General features: G+C 38.0%; 1 protein-coding gene across 1 annotated transcript; it reads left to right on the top strand.

Annotated features, from left to right (window-relative positions):
- The first annotated feature begins 1,247 nt into the window (after window positions 1-1,247).
- LOC131945017 (protein PIF) lies at window positions 1,248-12,151 on the top strand. Its single transcript, XM_059305961.1, has 12 exons — window positions 1,248-1,518; window positions 5,270-5,617; window positions 6,463-6,699; window positions 7,316-7,432; window positions 7,780-7,974; window positions 8,554-8,736; window positions 9,570-9,728; window positions 10,069-10,255; window positions 10,620-10,788; window positions 11,314-11,404; window positions 11,532-11,611; window positions 12,078-12,151. The coding sequence occupies exons 1-12, from the start codon at window positions 1,317-1,319 to the stop codon at window positions 12,111-12,113; spliced, it is 2,004 nt and encodes a 667-aa protein (XP_059161944.1). The 5' UTR covers window positions 1,248-1,316; the 3' UTR covers window positions 12,114-12,151.
- Window positions 12,152-12,899: the final 748 nt, after the last annotated feature.

Here is a 12,899-nt window from a genome sequence, read left to right as displayed (position 1 = left end):
CCTATTTCTGTTTTTAACAGGACAATGCAAGTTGGTCTTTTAATGCAATTGGCGTCATATTAAGCATGCTTATTCAAAAGAGAAAATTAAACAAACTTGTTTTCTTTGATAAAAGTTATGGTCGCTAATGTAAGATATTTCATGAGCGACAAAAGCTTTTATTAAAGAAAGCAAGTTTGTTTTATTTTATTTTCAGTTCGCGCAAAAGCTATTTAATGAAAAAAAGTTTTATTTTCCACTTTTTAGTAAATCGTTAATTGACACTACAAAGCTACGACTAATAATATTTGCGTTAAAACCCGATCAGTAGTAGCCTGCGATCTCTAATAACTGTTATCGGCTCCTTCGTAGTTCGTGGTTGATGCTCAGGTGAGAAATCAACCAGCCGTGACAAACAGTTCACTCTCGACTGGAGCTGATCGTGCGATCATGAACTCACCTTTTATTATTGACCCCAGTAATTACAAACTAAATTTTAAAGACCAACCTAATTGCTAATTAGATTAAAAAAATCGGCATTCTTGCATTGTCGTCGGAGATAAGTGTATCTGGAATTGAAATTGAGTCACAAGATGTGCCGCAGTCCACATTAAAAAAAAAAAAAAAGGCATTGTGAACTAAATAAAAGCTTATAATGAAAAATAAAAATAAATAAAAACTTTAAAAAAAAACAACAAATGCCGAATTGCAATATTTACTTGACATTTAAACTGACCCTTCATGTCAAGAGTTAATAATATGCCTTCTTATATTGTTACACAGGATTGGGTGACGGTGCTGGCGCCGGCTATTTTAACAACCCATTTGTAAAGCCACAGGTTGTTAACAGTTTGTTAACTCCTACACAGCCGGCGGCACACAACCCGTATGGACAAATTAAAACATCTTTTCAACAACAACAAACCTACGACAGCCAACGAGTTGCAAGTCACAACCCTTACGGTCAAATCAATCAGGATCAACCTAAACAGTACGAAAACACTCTGAGCTACAACCCTTACAACCACAACCAACCACCGAAACATACCGTGCATGTGACACATTACAACCCCGCCGTGCCAAATAAGCCAGTGTATACCGGTGTCAACCCGTTTAGTTTTCTAGGCGGCAGCAGTAGTGGAGAGTTTCATGTAAATCTCGGCGGGTCAAAGTTTATGGATCTTTTGTTAGGGCAGGGAAAAGCTCAAGGCAGCACAGGCGGAGACTCCAGTTCGGAGGGGAGTTTTGGGGGTGTTGGTATGGAGGGGAGTTTTGGGGGTGTTGGCCACGCTGGAGGTATAAAGGGGAGTTTTGGGGGTGTTGGCAACGCTGGTGGTATGGGGGTACTAGGTGGCGACTCCAGCCAAGAAGCAGAAACTGTTCAGACATTGGTTGCCGGGGGCGCTGGGAGCCGAGGCTCTAAAGAGGGCGCTGCGAACAAGAACAAGAAGAGCGATACAGCTGGGAACGATTCGTCAGAGGAGAAGCCCACGGGGGGAAACAGCGAGGAGAGCAGTGAAGACAGAGACAAAAGCACGAGTAAGTTATGCCAACTTCATGTGGTTTTTTTTTTACTGGCTAGATAAGTCAGAGTTGCAGTTGAGAGATTAGTCATTTTTATAACTATTTTAATTGTAAGAACAGGGCGCAGGGCTTGCTTATTCTTTAAAACACCTCTTCGGAGGTGGGGTAGGGGAGTGCTCCCCCGAAGCACGTCTACCCCCCCCCCCCAACGTAACTGAATTTATAAAGAAAATATATACTTTTACCAGTGACCATCCTCATTCCGCCCTCCCCCCCTCCGAAAGTTTCAAGCCCCCCCCCCCGGAAGTATCAAGCACCCTCCCTCTTCTCACACCCCCTCCCCGTGGAAAAAAAAATCAATGTATTTAAAATTTAAAAAAAAAAAACCGTTTATAATGCGCGCAACAGTAGGTACTATCAACATGCAAAGTAAGCTCAGTAATCGGTGCTGTAGTTTAAGGTAGCAATCTCTTGAACTCTTTTCTGGGCCAGGTTAGGCTTTTAACGAACAAGGATAATTAGTGCCTATATGATGATGCTTGTGAACTTCGTAAATGAAGAAAGTAGTCGTAACATTTGTTTAGAACTTATTTAAAAATTTAAATTCTTATAAAGATTTAAAATCTTCAACTTATGTCGCATTTAAAACCGTTTTTATTTTTATACAACGCGGTAATGCATGCTCGGTATTGAGCAGAAGGGCGAATTAAAAAACGAGTGAAACAATTCAAAAGACGCTACTGGTTGACAGATGACTGACCTAATTATCAGCGAAGTGGCAAACCGGTTTTCTACCTAACGACTTGCTCATTTTGACCCGACGGGTCGGTCGACAGCTCTTAAACTTTAATTTACTTTCATTTCCACGCATCGTTCGAGAAAACAAAATTGACACAATGACGCCTGATTTATCCCCCCTCCCGCCTCCCCTAACCCCAGTCGTCGTCATGCCTTTACACCTCACAAAACCAGTTCTAATTTCCTTGATTATTTTCTCCGTTGCACTGCCTCGTTCAAAGATACATGTTATGCATGGTAGAGAGAAAAAAACGACGGTCGGCTGGCTTCACACTATAGCCCCTCCCTGGGTGATTAAGAGTTACTGTTAATGTTTAGCCCTGACACGCCCAGCAGTATTAGTACAATGTCTAGCCCTACCACGCCCAGAAAATATAAACTTTAGACACATTGTATAAGTTAACTCTCAGAGGCGTATCCAGGTTTTCGTTGTAGGGGGAGCGAAAAGAGCAAAAAAAGGCGCCGAATTTTTAACACGTTCTATATATATATGTATTTTATATATATATATATATATATATATATATATATATATATATATATATATATATACATAAGCAAAATTTCTTACATAATAGTTCCTGGGAAATTATTTAAGACAAGTGAAATAGGGGAAATAATCACTGTCTTAATATAAATATGTAGGCCTATATATCTACACATTTAATTATAAATGTCAAAACAAATAAATAATTACTTTAGAATATAATGAAATTATTTAAGACTATTCGTGATTACAAAATGTTTTTGTCTATAATCAGAATTTAATATATCTTTTTCATAAATGCTAAAGTATTACAGCATAATGAAAGTTTGTAAAATCAGAGATGGTATAAAAGCACGCTTTTCGATACAATAGAAAAACATTCGGAATAACAGCCTACATATAGCTAAATATCGGTCATTCAGTTCAGATCAAATATTTTAATTAACTACTGCTTCTTTGTGTTCTTTAAAGATCTTTTTTTTAACATAGTGATAGGTATGGGTTAGATCACTGTATTGATCACACACCTTTTTACTGGTAATTGCAAAAACAATATTCACAGAGTTTTCTGGCGGCATGGTACTTTGGTACATCATTACGCGTTCTCTACATGTACTTAACAGATCAGTTCTGGGTGGGTTGGGGGGGGGGGGGGGTGGGGTTCAACTTCACTCACCACTGTCCGTTCCCTTTAGGTCAATTATCCAACTCAGTGTATACCTAGGTGTGACATTAATGTCGCTCTACACAATTGTGGTGGTGAGGTGTTTGTGTGGGGGGGGGGGGAGGGGGGAGATAACCAACTCAGAGTGAACATAGCGTCAGTTTTTAGATGACTGTTCTAAACATACATTTATATTACACAATTATATATTACACAAATATATTTTACAGAAATAGATTTAAATAAGTAGCAGTGGTATGATGACATTTTTTTTACAGAGGGGTCCATGGGGGAGGTGGGTTGTAACTGTTTCATATAATTTGTAATCGTAATCACTATCGCCCAAACTGTTTCTGTATTGTAATTTTTTTTTAATTAATCACACGATTCAAACTGTATATATAAAGTAATTATGTGTGAAGTTTTATGTATGACATTTTCTAATTCAATTATTCGTAAGCAAATACATTATACAGTTGCCTTAAACTTAACACCCCTCTTGCCAAGTGGTACTACCGTAGAGGTTTTTTAAACATTGCAATGCATCGTAATGGTTATTTTTAGAATGGCAAACTGATGCAGCTGTAATACGTGTTGTAAAAGTAGACACTACTAGACTAGTACAATAATGCTTAATTGCTGCATGAAAAGAAATCTTGTGATTTACATAGATGTGCCGACCAAAAATATTTTTTTTAACAAATATCATTGTTTAAAACTTTGAATTTAAAAAGTTTCCAAAAAGGCGCCACTTTGCTGAAAATGGCCAGAGGGGGAGCGGCCGCTCCCCCTGCTCCCCCCCTGCGTACGCTACTGTTAACTCTCTATAGCAACTGATTTACTTGACTTAATCCTCTTTACTCCTTATGGAGAGTAGGACTCAACGATAAACTTCACAAACGGATACAAGAAACCATTGTTCACAGCGTCCATGTCTGGTTATTAACTTATTACAGACAAGATGGCGTTATAAGCATAAGAAAGTTCAGGCAGTGTGTTAGTCCCTCATAGCTCAACATAACATACATCGAGAACATAGTTTATATTTGTATGCGTTTTGCGATTTAGCTATTTGTATAGGAACAACATGTCTGCCAGTATCATACTTTGACCACTTGACAGACACACGGCAGACATACCCCTTCCCAACTCACAGAGAGATTCCCCGGATGAACTAGTAAAATATCACCGTCTTACAAAGCATATGTTCTACCTGTGCCATTATGCCCCAGCCCAGGTAGTGTCACGTTACTAGCTATTGTTACGTCATCTCTAATAAATCATTGTGATGGGAATACCCACCTTGTGAAGTGCAAAACTTATTACCATCGTGAACTATTCCTCTGCTACTATAGGCAGTTGTCTCTTGTTTATGATCATATTAGTCATAAGGATTTCTAATAATCTAGGTGTAATGTGTTGGCTTATATGTTTTGTTCAAGGATGAGTCAATTAACAAGAAAAACGTAATTTAAAAACAATTGAAATAATGAATGTTCGTTTTGTCTTTATTTTTAAATATGTTATAAACATGCATGCATGTAAAACATTGTAATATTTTTTTTTCTGTGGGTCTATGAAACAAGGATCCAGTCGTGACGTCACGACCTGGGCAGAATTTTAACTTACTGCTGCCTCAGAGGGCATTTGTAATCGTCCAAAATTTCAGTCACTTGACAAAATAACCCCTCTCCTGTCCCAGTGCGTGACGTCATTTATGGATGACCTGCACGGCTTTATCCAATGTACACAACGCATCTGACTTGAGCCATATCCACATTATTATCTCTCAATGTCACTTTTTTCTTTTCTTGCAGGTCGAAGGCCGAATCCAACCACAACCCCACATCGCGTTTCCACAACATCTAAGCCCACACAACCCAACTCAAAACCCACCACACGACCCAACTTAAAACCCACCACACGACCCAACTCAAAACCCACCACACCACCAAGCTCAAAGTCCACCACATCACAACCTTCAACAACCACAAAGCGGAGAAAAACAACTAGCACCACAACAAAAGCCACTAGCAAAAAACCCAGAACCACCACGCCAGTCAGATCAACCACTCCAGCTACCACCACCCAAAAGCCTACAACAACATACAAACCCACACCGCACAGGCCTCTGTCGACTCCACCACCTTCTACCACTCAGCCATGTATGTGTTGACGCTTTTTATTTCTTCGCTTTGCTTTTTTTTATTAAGCTGATATCTTCTTATTGTCTGCTTTATAAAACAATATTTCATAATTATATTTATATGTAATCGATAACAGATATTTTTAGAATAGTTAAAATATTTTATTACAAAAATGTGTAAATAGTGACCATGTCTCAATATGTAAGTTTAACTGTAATACATGACATCAGTTCGCAGAATTATTTTAAAATGAAATATAAAGGCTTAAATTACAAAAAAAAAATACTATATACCTTTGTAAATTAGAAAGCAGTAAGAATCTCTAGCCCACCTCCTGGCAGCTTTGCCACCCCCCCCCCTCTCCAACTTCTACGTCATAATTTTCTGGTAAAATGTTTATACAAATCGAAATAAAAACGAAAACCAAGCTCTCAAAATTTGGCCCTTCCTCCTCCCTGCCATCAGCCGGACAAACCGACCGAAGATATCGCAATATACAGGTAACTGATTTAGAAAACACCAGGTTCAGCATCACACCAGCAAAAACGTCTAAAGAAAATTGCATTAAAATTAAACTACTCTTCATATTTGGTACACTTATTTGTAATAAAACTTGATAATCGATTTTTATTGCCATACATTCATTGATATAAGATATGCACCGTTATGTAAATTAGAAACAGGAGTAAAACATCAACATCATCATTAAAATTTTGTCAAGTCTTCAAGAAAATCAAATGATAGTATCCTAAGCTAAACATAAACTTACATTGTATTTCTCCTTTCCTGTTTTCCTATCAAAAAGCACTACATCAAGTTTAAAAAAAAATAATTCCTGTATATTAGGTTTCTTACATTTTCAGCGACTACTAAATCAACCACTAGTAAGAAGACTACACCAGAAACACCACCACCAACCACTACCAAGAGGACTACACCAGAAACAACACCACCAACCACTACCAAGAGGACTACACCTACAGCAACACCATCAACCACTACCAAGAGGACTACACCTACAACGACATCAACCACACCCAGGAATACAACCACAACACATCCCTCAACCACTTCCCGGAGAACGACTACACCTACGACAAGTATGAGACTGATAATTTCGACATTACGTTATTACATAATAATATCTTAGGTTAGGTCCCTTTTGCCAAGGCAACAACATGTTTCGCCAACGTGTATCCTGATTCTTTACTTTAAGTCTCCAAATGTCCTCCACAATTTCTTGTTTCTGTGTATGTCTTCTTATGCTATCTCAGAGTTCTTTTTATTTCAAGAGTTTTGTTTTCAGCAAGTTCATGACTTCATAGATTTATGCATTTTTAATGTTGATGTAGGGCCAGCAAATTGATTCGAAATATCTTATAAGCTTTAGAATTAGTATAAAATGCAGCAAGGTGGAGGGCGGGTGGTAAGATCCTAAGATCCACTAGATCGCTGGCTAAGCATTTGTATCCTCTCGGAGGTAAATGTGCTCTTAGTTATCAAAATTGTCTAGAGGAATTTTTAAACCTCTTCAATAGTTTTTATTGCTTCCAAACCTGACGGCCCACTGGCAGTCAACTATTAGCGATATTCTAGTAATTTCTAGCCAGTTTTTAAAATCCAGAAGTAGATCATACATGCCTACCTTGTTTAAGAAAGACACATTTAAAAAAAAGTTTTGAAAATTTAATTCTAAAATTGTGCATTACATTCTAGCTCTACCACCACCTACTCCAGCGCCACCATCACCAACCACCACCACCACAACAACAACAACAACCCTATCGACAACCACGACTACTTTGAGTACAACTCCAAAACCGTACATTCCGGGTAGGTTATCCATTTTAAATCTTAATAGTTAAAGAACTAATAAACAGTTTAGGTCTAAATAACACACATTTGCTTCTTGACTTTAATTAATTAATGAAATAAATGCATATATGATTGAAAATTATTATTCTGATTGTAATCACATAGATTCTAGGTTTATTATACCATTTCAACTTAAATGAATATGTTCTTTTTAATCGTATCTAAAAGAGTAAAAATGTCTAGCATAAAAAAATAGTATTATATCCACAGAATAATTAAGGTTTTGTTTAATGTAACATGTCTATTTCAATTATAATGTCATTTAAAATGTAATTTAGCACTAGTCATACTTACTTATTTCCCAGAGGTATGTGAAGATAGCGAATTCGTCAATGGGGTTGGCTACAAATCACATTGGTCAGACTGCACCAAGTTCATCCAATGCTCCTTTCAGCCTGATGGTTCTGTTGACGTCTTCATAAAGTCCTGCGGTCACGGCACTTTCTGGGACCAGAAGTCGTTGACGTGTAACCATGCCAACTCAACAGACTGCCCCTACGGTAGGTCTCTTGCATAATTTATGCAAATGACGAATCCAATTATAGGACATACGGAAAGGGTGTGTGTGTGGGGGGGGGGGGTGGAAGAAGATGATTAGAAACTATACAGTGTTTCTTTCAGTGGGGGGAAAGGGGTGGAGGGGGGGGGGGAGGGACTGTTTTCTGTGGTGGGGGTGGGCGGACAAAAGTATATATTTTCTATATAAATTCTATTTCTTTCAAGGTGGTGGGGATGGAGGGTGGGCGTGTATCGGGGTGGGAGGGGCAGGGATGCCCACTCGAAGAGATGCCTGAAAGAAACACTGAACTTACTTCCATTGGCATGATGACGTCGAGCTCATCCTTTTCTCTGTTCTCTGTTTTCTTATCTGTCTATGGCCCTCACAAACTATTGTCGCCATTTTGAGTTCATAATTCATTGTAGTCCCTGCTCCAGAACCGGACTTTGGTACCAGAATAACAGTTTTCTAACCACGAACACTTAGCCAAAACTATCTCTAAAATATCTCTGTTTTTTTTTCGATTAAAAATTAATACATTAACTAAATTTAAAAATGCATTTTCCGTGCACACTTGCAGATAAATGTAAAATGGATGGATTTGATCGGTACCCATCGTCCATCAGTTGCCGTGGTTACTGGGTATGTGAGAACGGCCACTCCACCGGATATTGCTGCCCACCGCAGCACGTGTACGACCCGGTGTTTGGCTGTGTAGCAGACGATCAGTGTCTGGATGAGTGCGGGGACAGGGTGCAACCAGGTAGGTTTTGGTGCTAAAACATTAAACAAGACTTCAGAAGCGTAGCGACCCTTTTTCGATTTGCACCCCCCTCAAGCTTTCGATTTGCACCCCCGTCAACCCCCCCCCCCCCCCCCCCCCCCGCTCGCTACGCCTCTGCAAGATTTTAGATTGTTAACAGCTACAAGTAAAGTCGGTAGGTTTTTGTGCTAAAAGATTAAATCATCACAAGACCTTAGATGTGTTGACTGCTGTAAGTGAAGTCTATATGTTTTGGTGCTAAAACATGAAATCATCACAACAAGACCTTAGATGTGTTGACTGCTACAGTTGAAGTCGGTAGGTTTTGGTGCTAAAACATTAAATCACCACAACAAGACGTTAGATGTGTTGACTGTTCCAAAGAGAGTGTCATATCGTTGGTGCCATGCAGAGGTTGTGTAAGGTAGAATGAAACATGAGACAAAGCAAAGAGAGGGGTTAAATTTGTTTATATATTTTTTTAAGGATTTAACGTCATGGCTGAGATAATAAATATGAAAAAAGTAAATACTAAGGTCTTATTGGCAGTAGCCTAGCGGTAGAGAGCTAGACCGAAAGTGTTGAGTTCAAATCCAGGTTCGTCCCTGAGTTCACCCAGCTCTGATGGGTATTTAACAAAGACGGCTGGGCATAGTGCTGACAACATTATCCCTTCATATCCCGAAATCTCTGATCTCTGATCTAGATTAACTCTACTTCGTCTGCCCCATGTCTCTTGGGCAATAGCGAGAAAAGGTGATGATGATTGGCAGTGGCATACATTTCCTTTCATGTTGTAGTATCTCAAATTCTTATAAATCTGAACATCAAAGATAATTGTGACAAGCGGGCCGTACCGGGCAGGCCGCTGATGTTTGAACAGAAACTGGATGGTCAAGGCTGGGTGCTGTTACCCTGTGCTTCAGGGACAGCTTTCAATAGGCAGGCCTGTCAATGTCTGGAGAGTCTTCAACTGAACGATACTGACATACGTAAGTAGGAGGTAGAACTAGTTAACTGGCTTATGTAAGCAGACAGTAGAACTCGTTAACTGGCTTATGTAAGATGACAGTAGAACTAGTTAACTGATTTATGTAAGCAGTCTGCAGACAGTAGAGCTAGTTAACTGGCTTACGTAACCAGGTAGTGGAACTAGTTAACTTGCATAGAAATACCAGACGTCGTCATTTTGCTGAAATACGTTAGCGAGCAATAATACTGTATCACTGATATTTATACGCAGTAGTATAACTGTTGGACTAACATGTTATAAAGGACATTGATTTCATTTCCAACGGATGACCATTTTATCTGTACATTTACTGTTCGCAGACTGCGAGCCTGAGCTGTACCTCCCCTTTAACGGGGACATCAAGGACGAGTCTGGCAACAACAACTTCCTGCAGGTGGACGGGGTGCAAGTGGTAGATGGCGCTGGCTATTTTGACGGTAAAAGTTTGATCCGGGTCCCGCGCTTCTCAAACATGGAATATGGTGACACGCTTATCATTAAACTGAGGTGTGACTTCATTCCTTTGCTTTCGTTAGCTAATTTCCTAACAGATGACAATTTAATAAACTAGCCTAATAAGATCAATACAATATTATTGTGAGAGCTAAATTTGTTGTACCAGGCTTAATAAGTAAATTTAGAATAAGAGTAAGCTGTCAAATAGGGTATATATATATATATATATATATATATATATATATATATATATATATGCCAACATAAGCTACCATGTTTTTTTTTTTAAATTAAAATCATTGGTAATTGTATCTACTATAAAATAGTCAGAATGTTATGATTTACATACATTTTACAATACAAATTGATGATGGAGTATAACATTTGATGAGTAAGCTTTGTTAACTTTCCTAAGGTACAAGGAAGAGGGCAGTGGTTCCGGGCCAGGCCAACACCAAGCTCTTATTGCCAACGGTGACTGCAACAAGCCGAGTTCCCTGTACATTGTTACAGGTCAAGGTCAGGTCAATATGGGTCTGCAGACACAGGTTGGGGAGAATGTGAGTGTGTCGATACCCAGCACCGTAAGTGGAGACTTTCAATACTACGTAGAGTTTTGTTTTTAATCACTTGTTACTGTTATCGGGACAGCATAGTTGTGTTGTAATAGGGCTGGTAAGTAGGTCACCAACTAGCTCTACGGCTCAATAAAACCTGCATGAGCCATAGAACTGGTTGGTGACCTACTTACCAGCCCTATTGCTAACCCGGAAGTCACAGGCTAGTTTCCCATACTCGGGTCTGTAAACCTTCATTGGGTCCACCCAATTTTGATAGGTACCTGACACGAATAAATGACGCGTATAGATCTACTTTTCACACTATAGGCATAAAGAACTAAAGATGTGGTGAAATATATTTCATCTACCCAATTGAATGTTGGTTTAAAAAATAAGCAGTTAGCTCTGTTTGATTGTCTATTTAGTTTTCCACAACGCTGATATTAGAGGGCTGCTAATTATATTTTCCTTTGTATGAAAAGTTCATTTGATTTGTATGTTTTTAGTATTTCTATTGCAATCGCTTTTGAATCATTTACCTATATTTAGAGCACCGGCTGGAAAGAAGCCATTCTTACAGTAGAAAACTCTAATTTGCTTGGGAGTTTAAATGGCGTCTCCTTTCAAACGTTATTTACAGGTGATTTACTGTTGATGTTATTATATATATATAACTACCTGTACATCTTTGGCTAAATTCTTGTTTGTAAAGTATATTTTAAAACTTCCTCGAATGTATTTATGCTTTTATTTGTTTTTAATTAAAGGAGACATCAAAACCAGCAAATGTGCATTGCAGATCGGTAGAGGTACTGAGTTCAAACACTTTTCAGGCTATATGGATGATGTACGTCTTTTTTATATGACAATCTTACATACTAATATATATATATATATATATATATATATATATATATATATATATATATATATATATATATATATATATATATATATACATGTATATATATATCCGCTACAGTATATTTTTTTTCATTAACGACACTGTTGAAAATACAGGATTCTAATTAATTCAGATAATTTTAAAGTAAATCACTCGAGACATCTTCATTAAATATAAACATGTAGATCTATACAGGCTATATAGTTTTTAGATTAAAATGTACTAAAAGAGCCTAAACCACGATCACATTTTACTTTTCCCTCTTCTGTGAGATGTTTAATAAAGTGTTTAATTAGCTCTTTGTCAGACATTGACTACATTATTATCAAGCTAAGAATACACCTTAATTTTTTGGACTATTATTTTTAAAGGTGATCAAATCAATATGTCTGATGCATTTCGTCCACAGATTCTTGTGTATTTCTGCAAACCTAAAGGTTTCTAGTTTGTTGCAACGTTCAATAAACAACATTTTGTCATTAAGCTTTGTTTTCTTTTTATTTTATTTTTAAACCAGGTGTCTATCTTATTCATGTATTTATCTAGAAATAAGGGCCGGACATGAGTGATGAGAGTCCTACGACGATATAAATTGCAGGATCTTTAGTAATTTTACAGTTGTGTAGTCGTTGGCCGTCGTGAACATACAACACAACACTCTCTGGAACAGTTGTGATCCAATCTTATTCCATATTCAGCTTATACAACACTTACACAAATAAAATCTACGCATCGTTCAATGTATAAACAATTTCTAAGATCCATCAAACCACCACAACATTTTGATACTAAAAGTGCGATTTTTGGAATAAATTTTGTGAAATAAAAAAATCACGTGCTACATTTACACACAGAACAGTTGTAATCAAACTCTGGGTGGATTACCCCGAGCCACTTTGTTTACAAACATCTATAAATGTGAAGCGAAGTGCACAAGTACTGATGTTCTCTTTCCTGTATCTTTCTAACTTGACTAAGACAACCGCCAAATAGTGCTTGAATGGTTATCAGTGACCTTCGTCTTTTATTCCAAAGAGGTTTCTGACTTGTTGCTGTTTGTGATAGCGCACGATGTGTGACGATAAGTGGTGGGATAAGAAGCTACCTAAATTTTGCGACGCCATTCATAAACTGCCTCTTGCACCAGCAACGCACATATTCACTTTTTAAAAAAATGTATTCTTACACTCATAGCGGGATTTAGACTGCCAAACGAGTTACCAGAAAATTC

This window comes from Physella acuta, unplaced genomic scaffold (genome assembly GCF_028476545.2).
Source record: "Physella acuta isolate Inbredline_101_S28 unplaced genomic scaffold, ASM2847654v3 ptg000519l, whole genome shotgun sequence".
NCBI classification, from domain to species: domain Eukaryota; kingdom Metazoa; phylum Mollusca; class Gastropoda; family Physidae; genus Physella; species Physella acuta.
This window is presented reverse-complemented; position numbering and strand designations above follow the sequence as displayed.

Excerpts from the sequence above, each read along its gene's own strand:
- LOC131945017 (XM_059305961.1), top strand. The coding sequence starts at position 1,317 with ATGGGGGTACTAGGTGGCGACTCCAGCCAAGAAGCAGAAACTGTTCAG. Across the intron at positions 7,975-8,553 it reads CTCAACAGACTGCCCCTACG|ATAAATGTAAAATGGATGGA; the intron begins GTAGGTCTCTTG and ends GCACACTTGCAG. Across the intron at positions 11,612-12,077 it reads TTTCAGGCTATATGGATGAT|ATTCTTGTGTATTTCTGCAA; the intron begins GTACGTCTTTTT and ends TTTCGTCCACAG.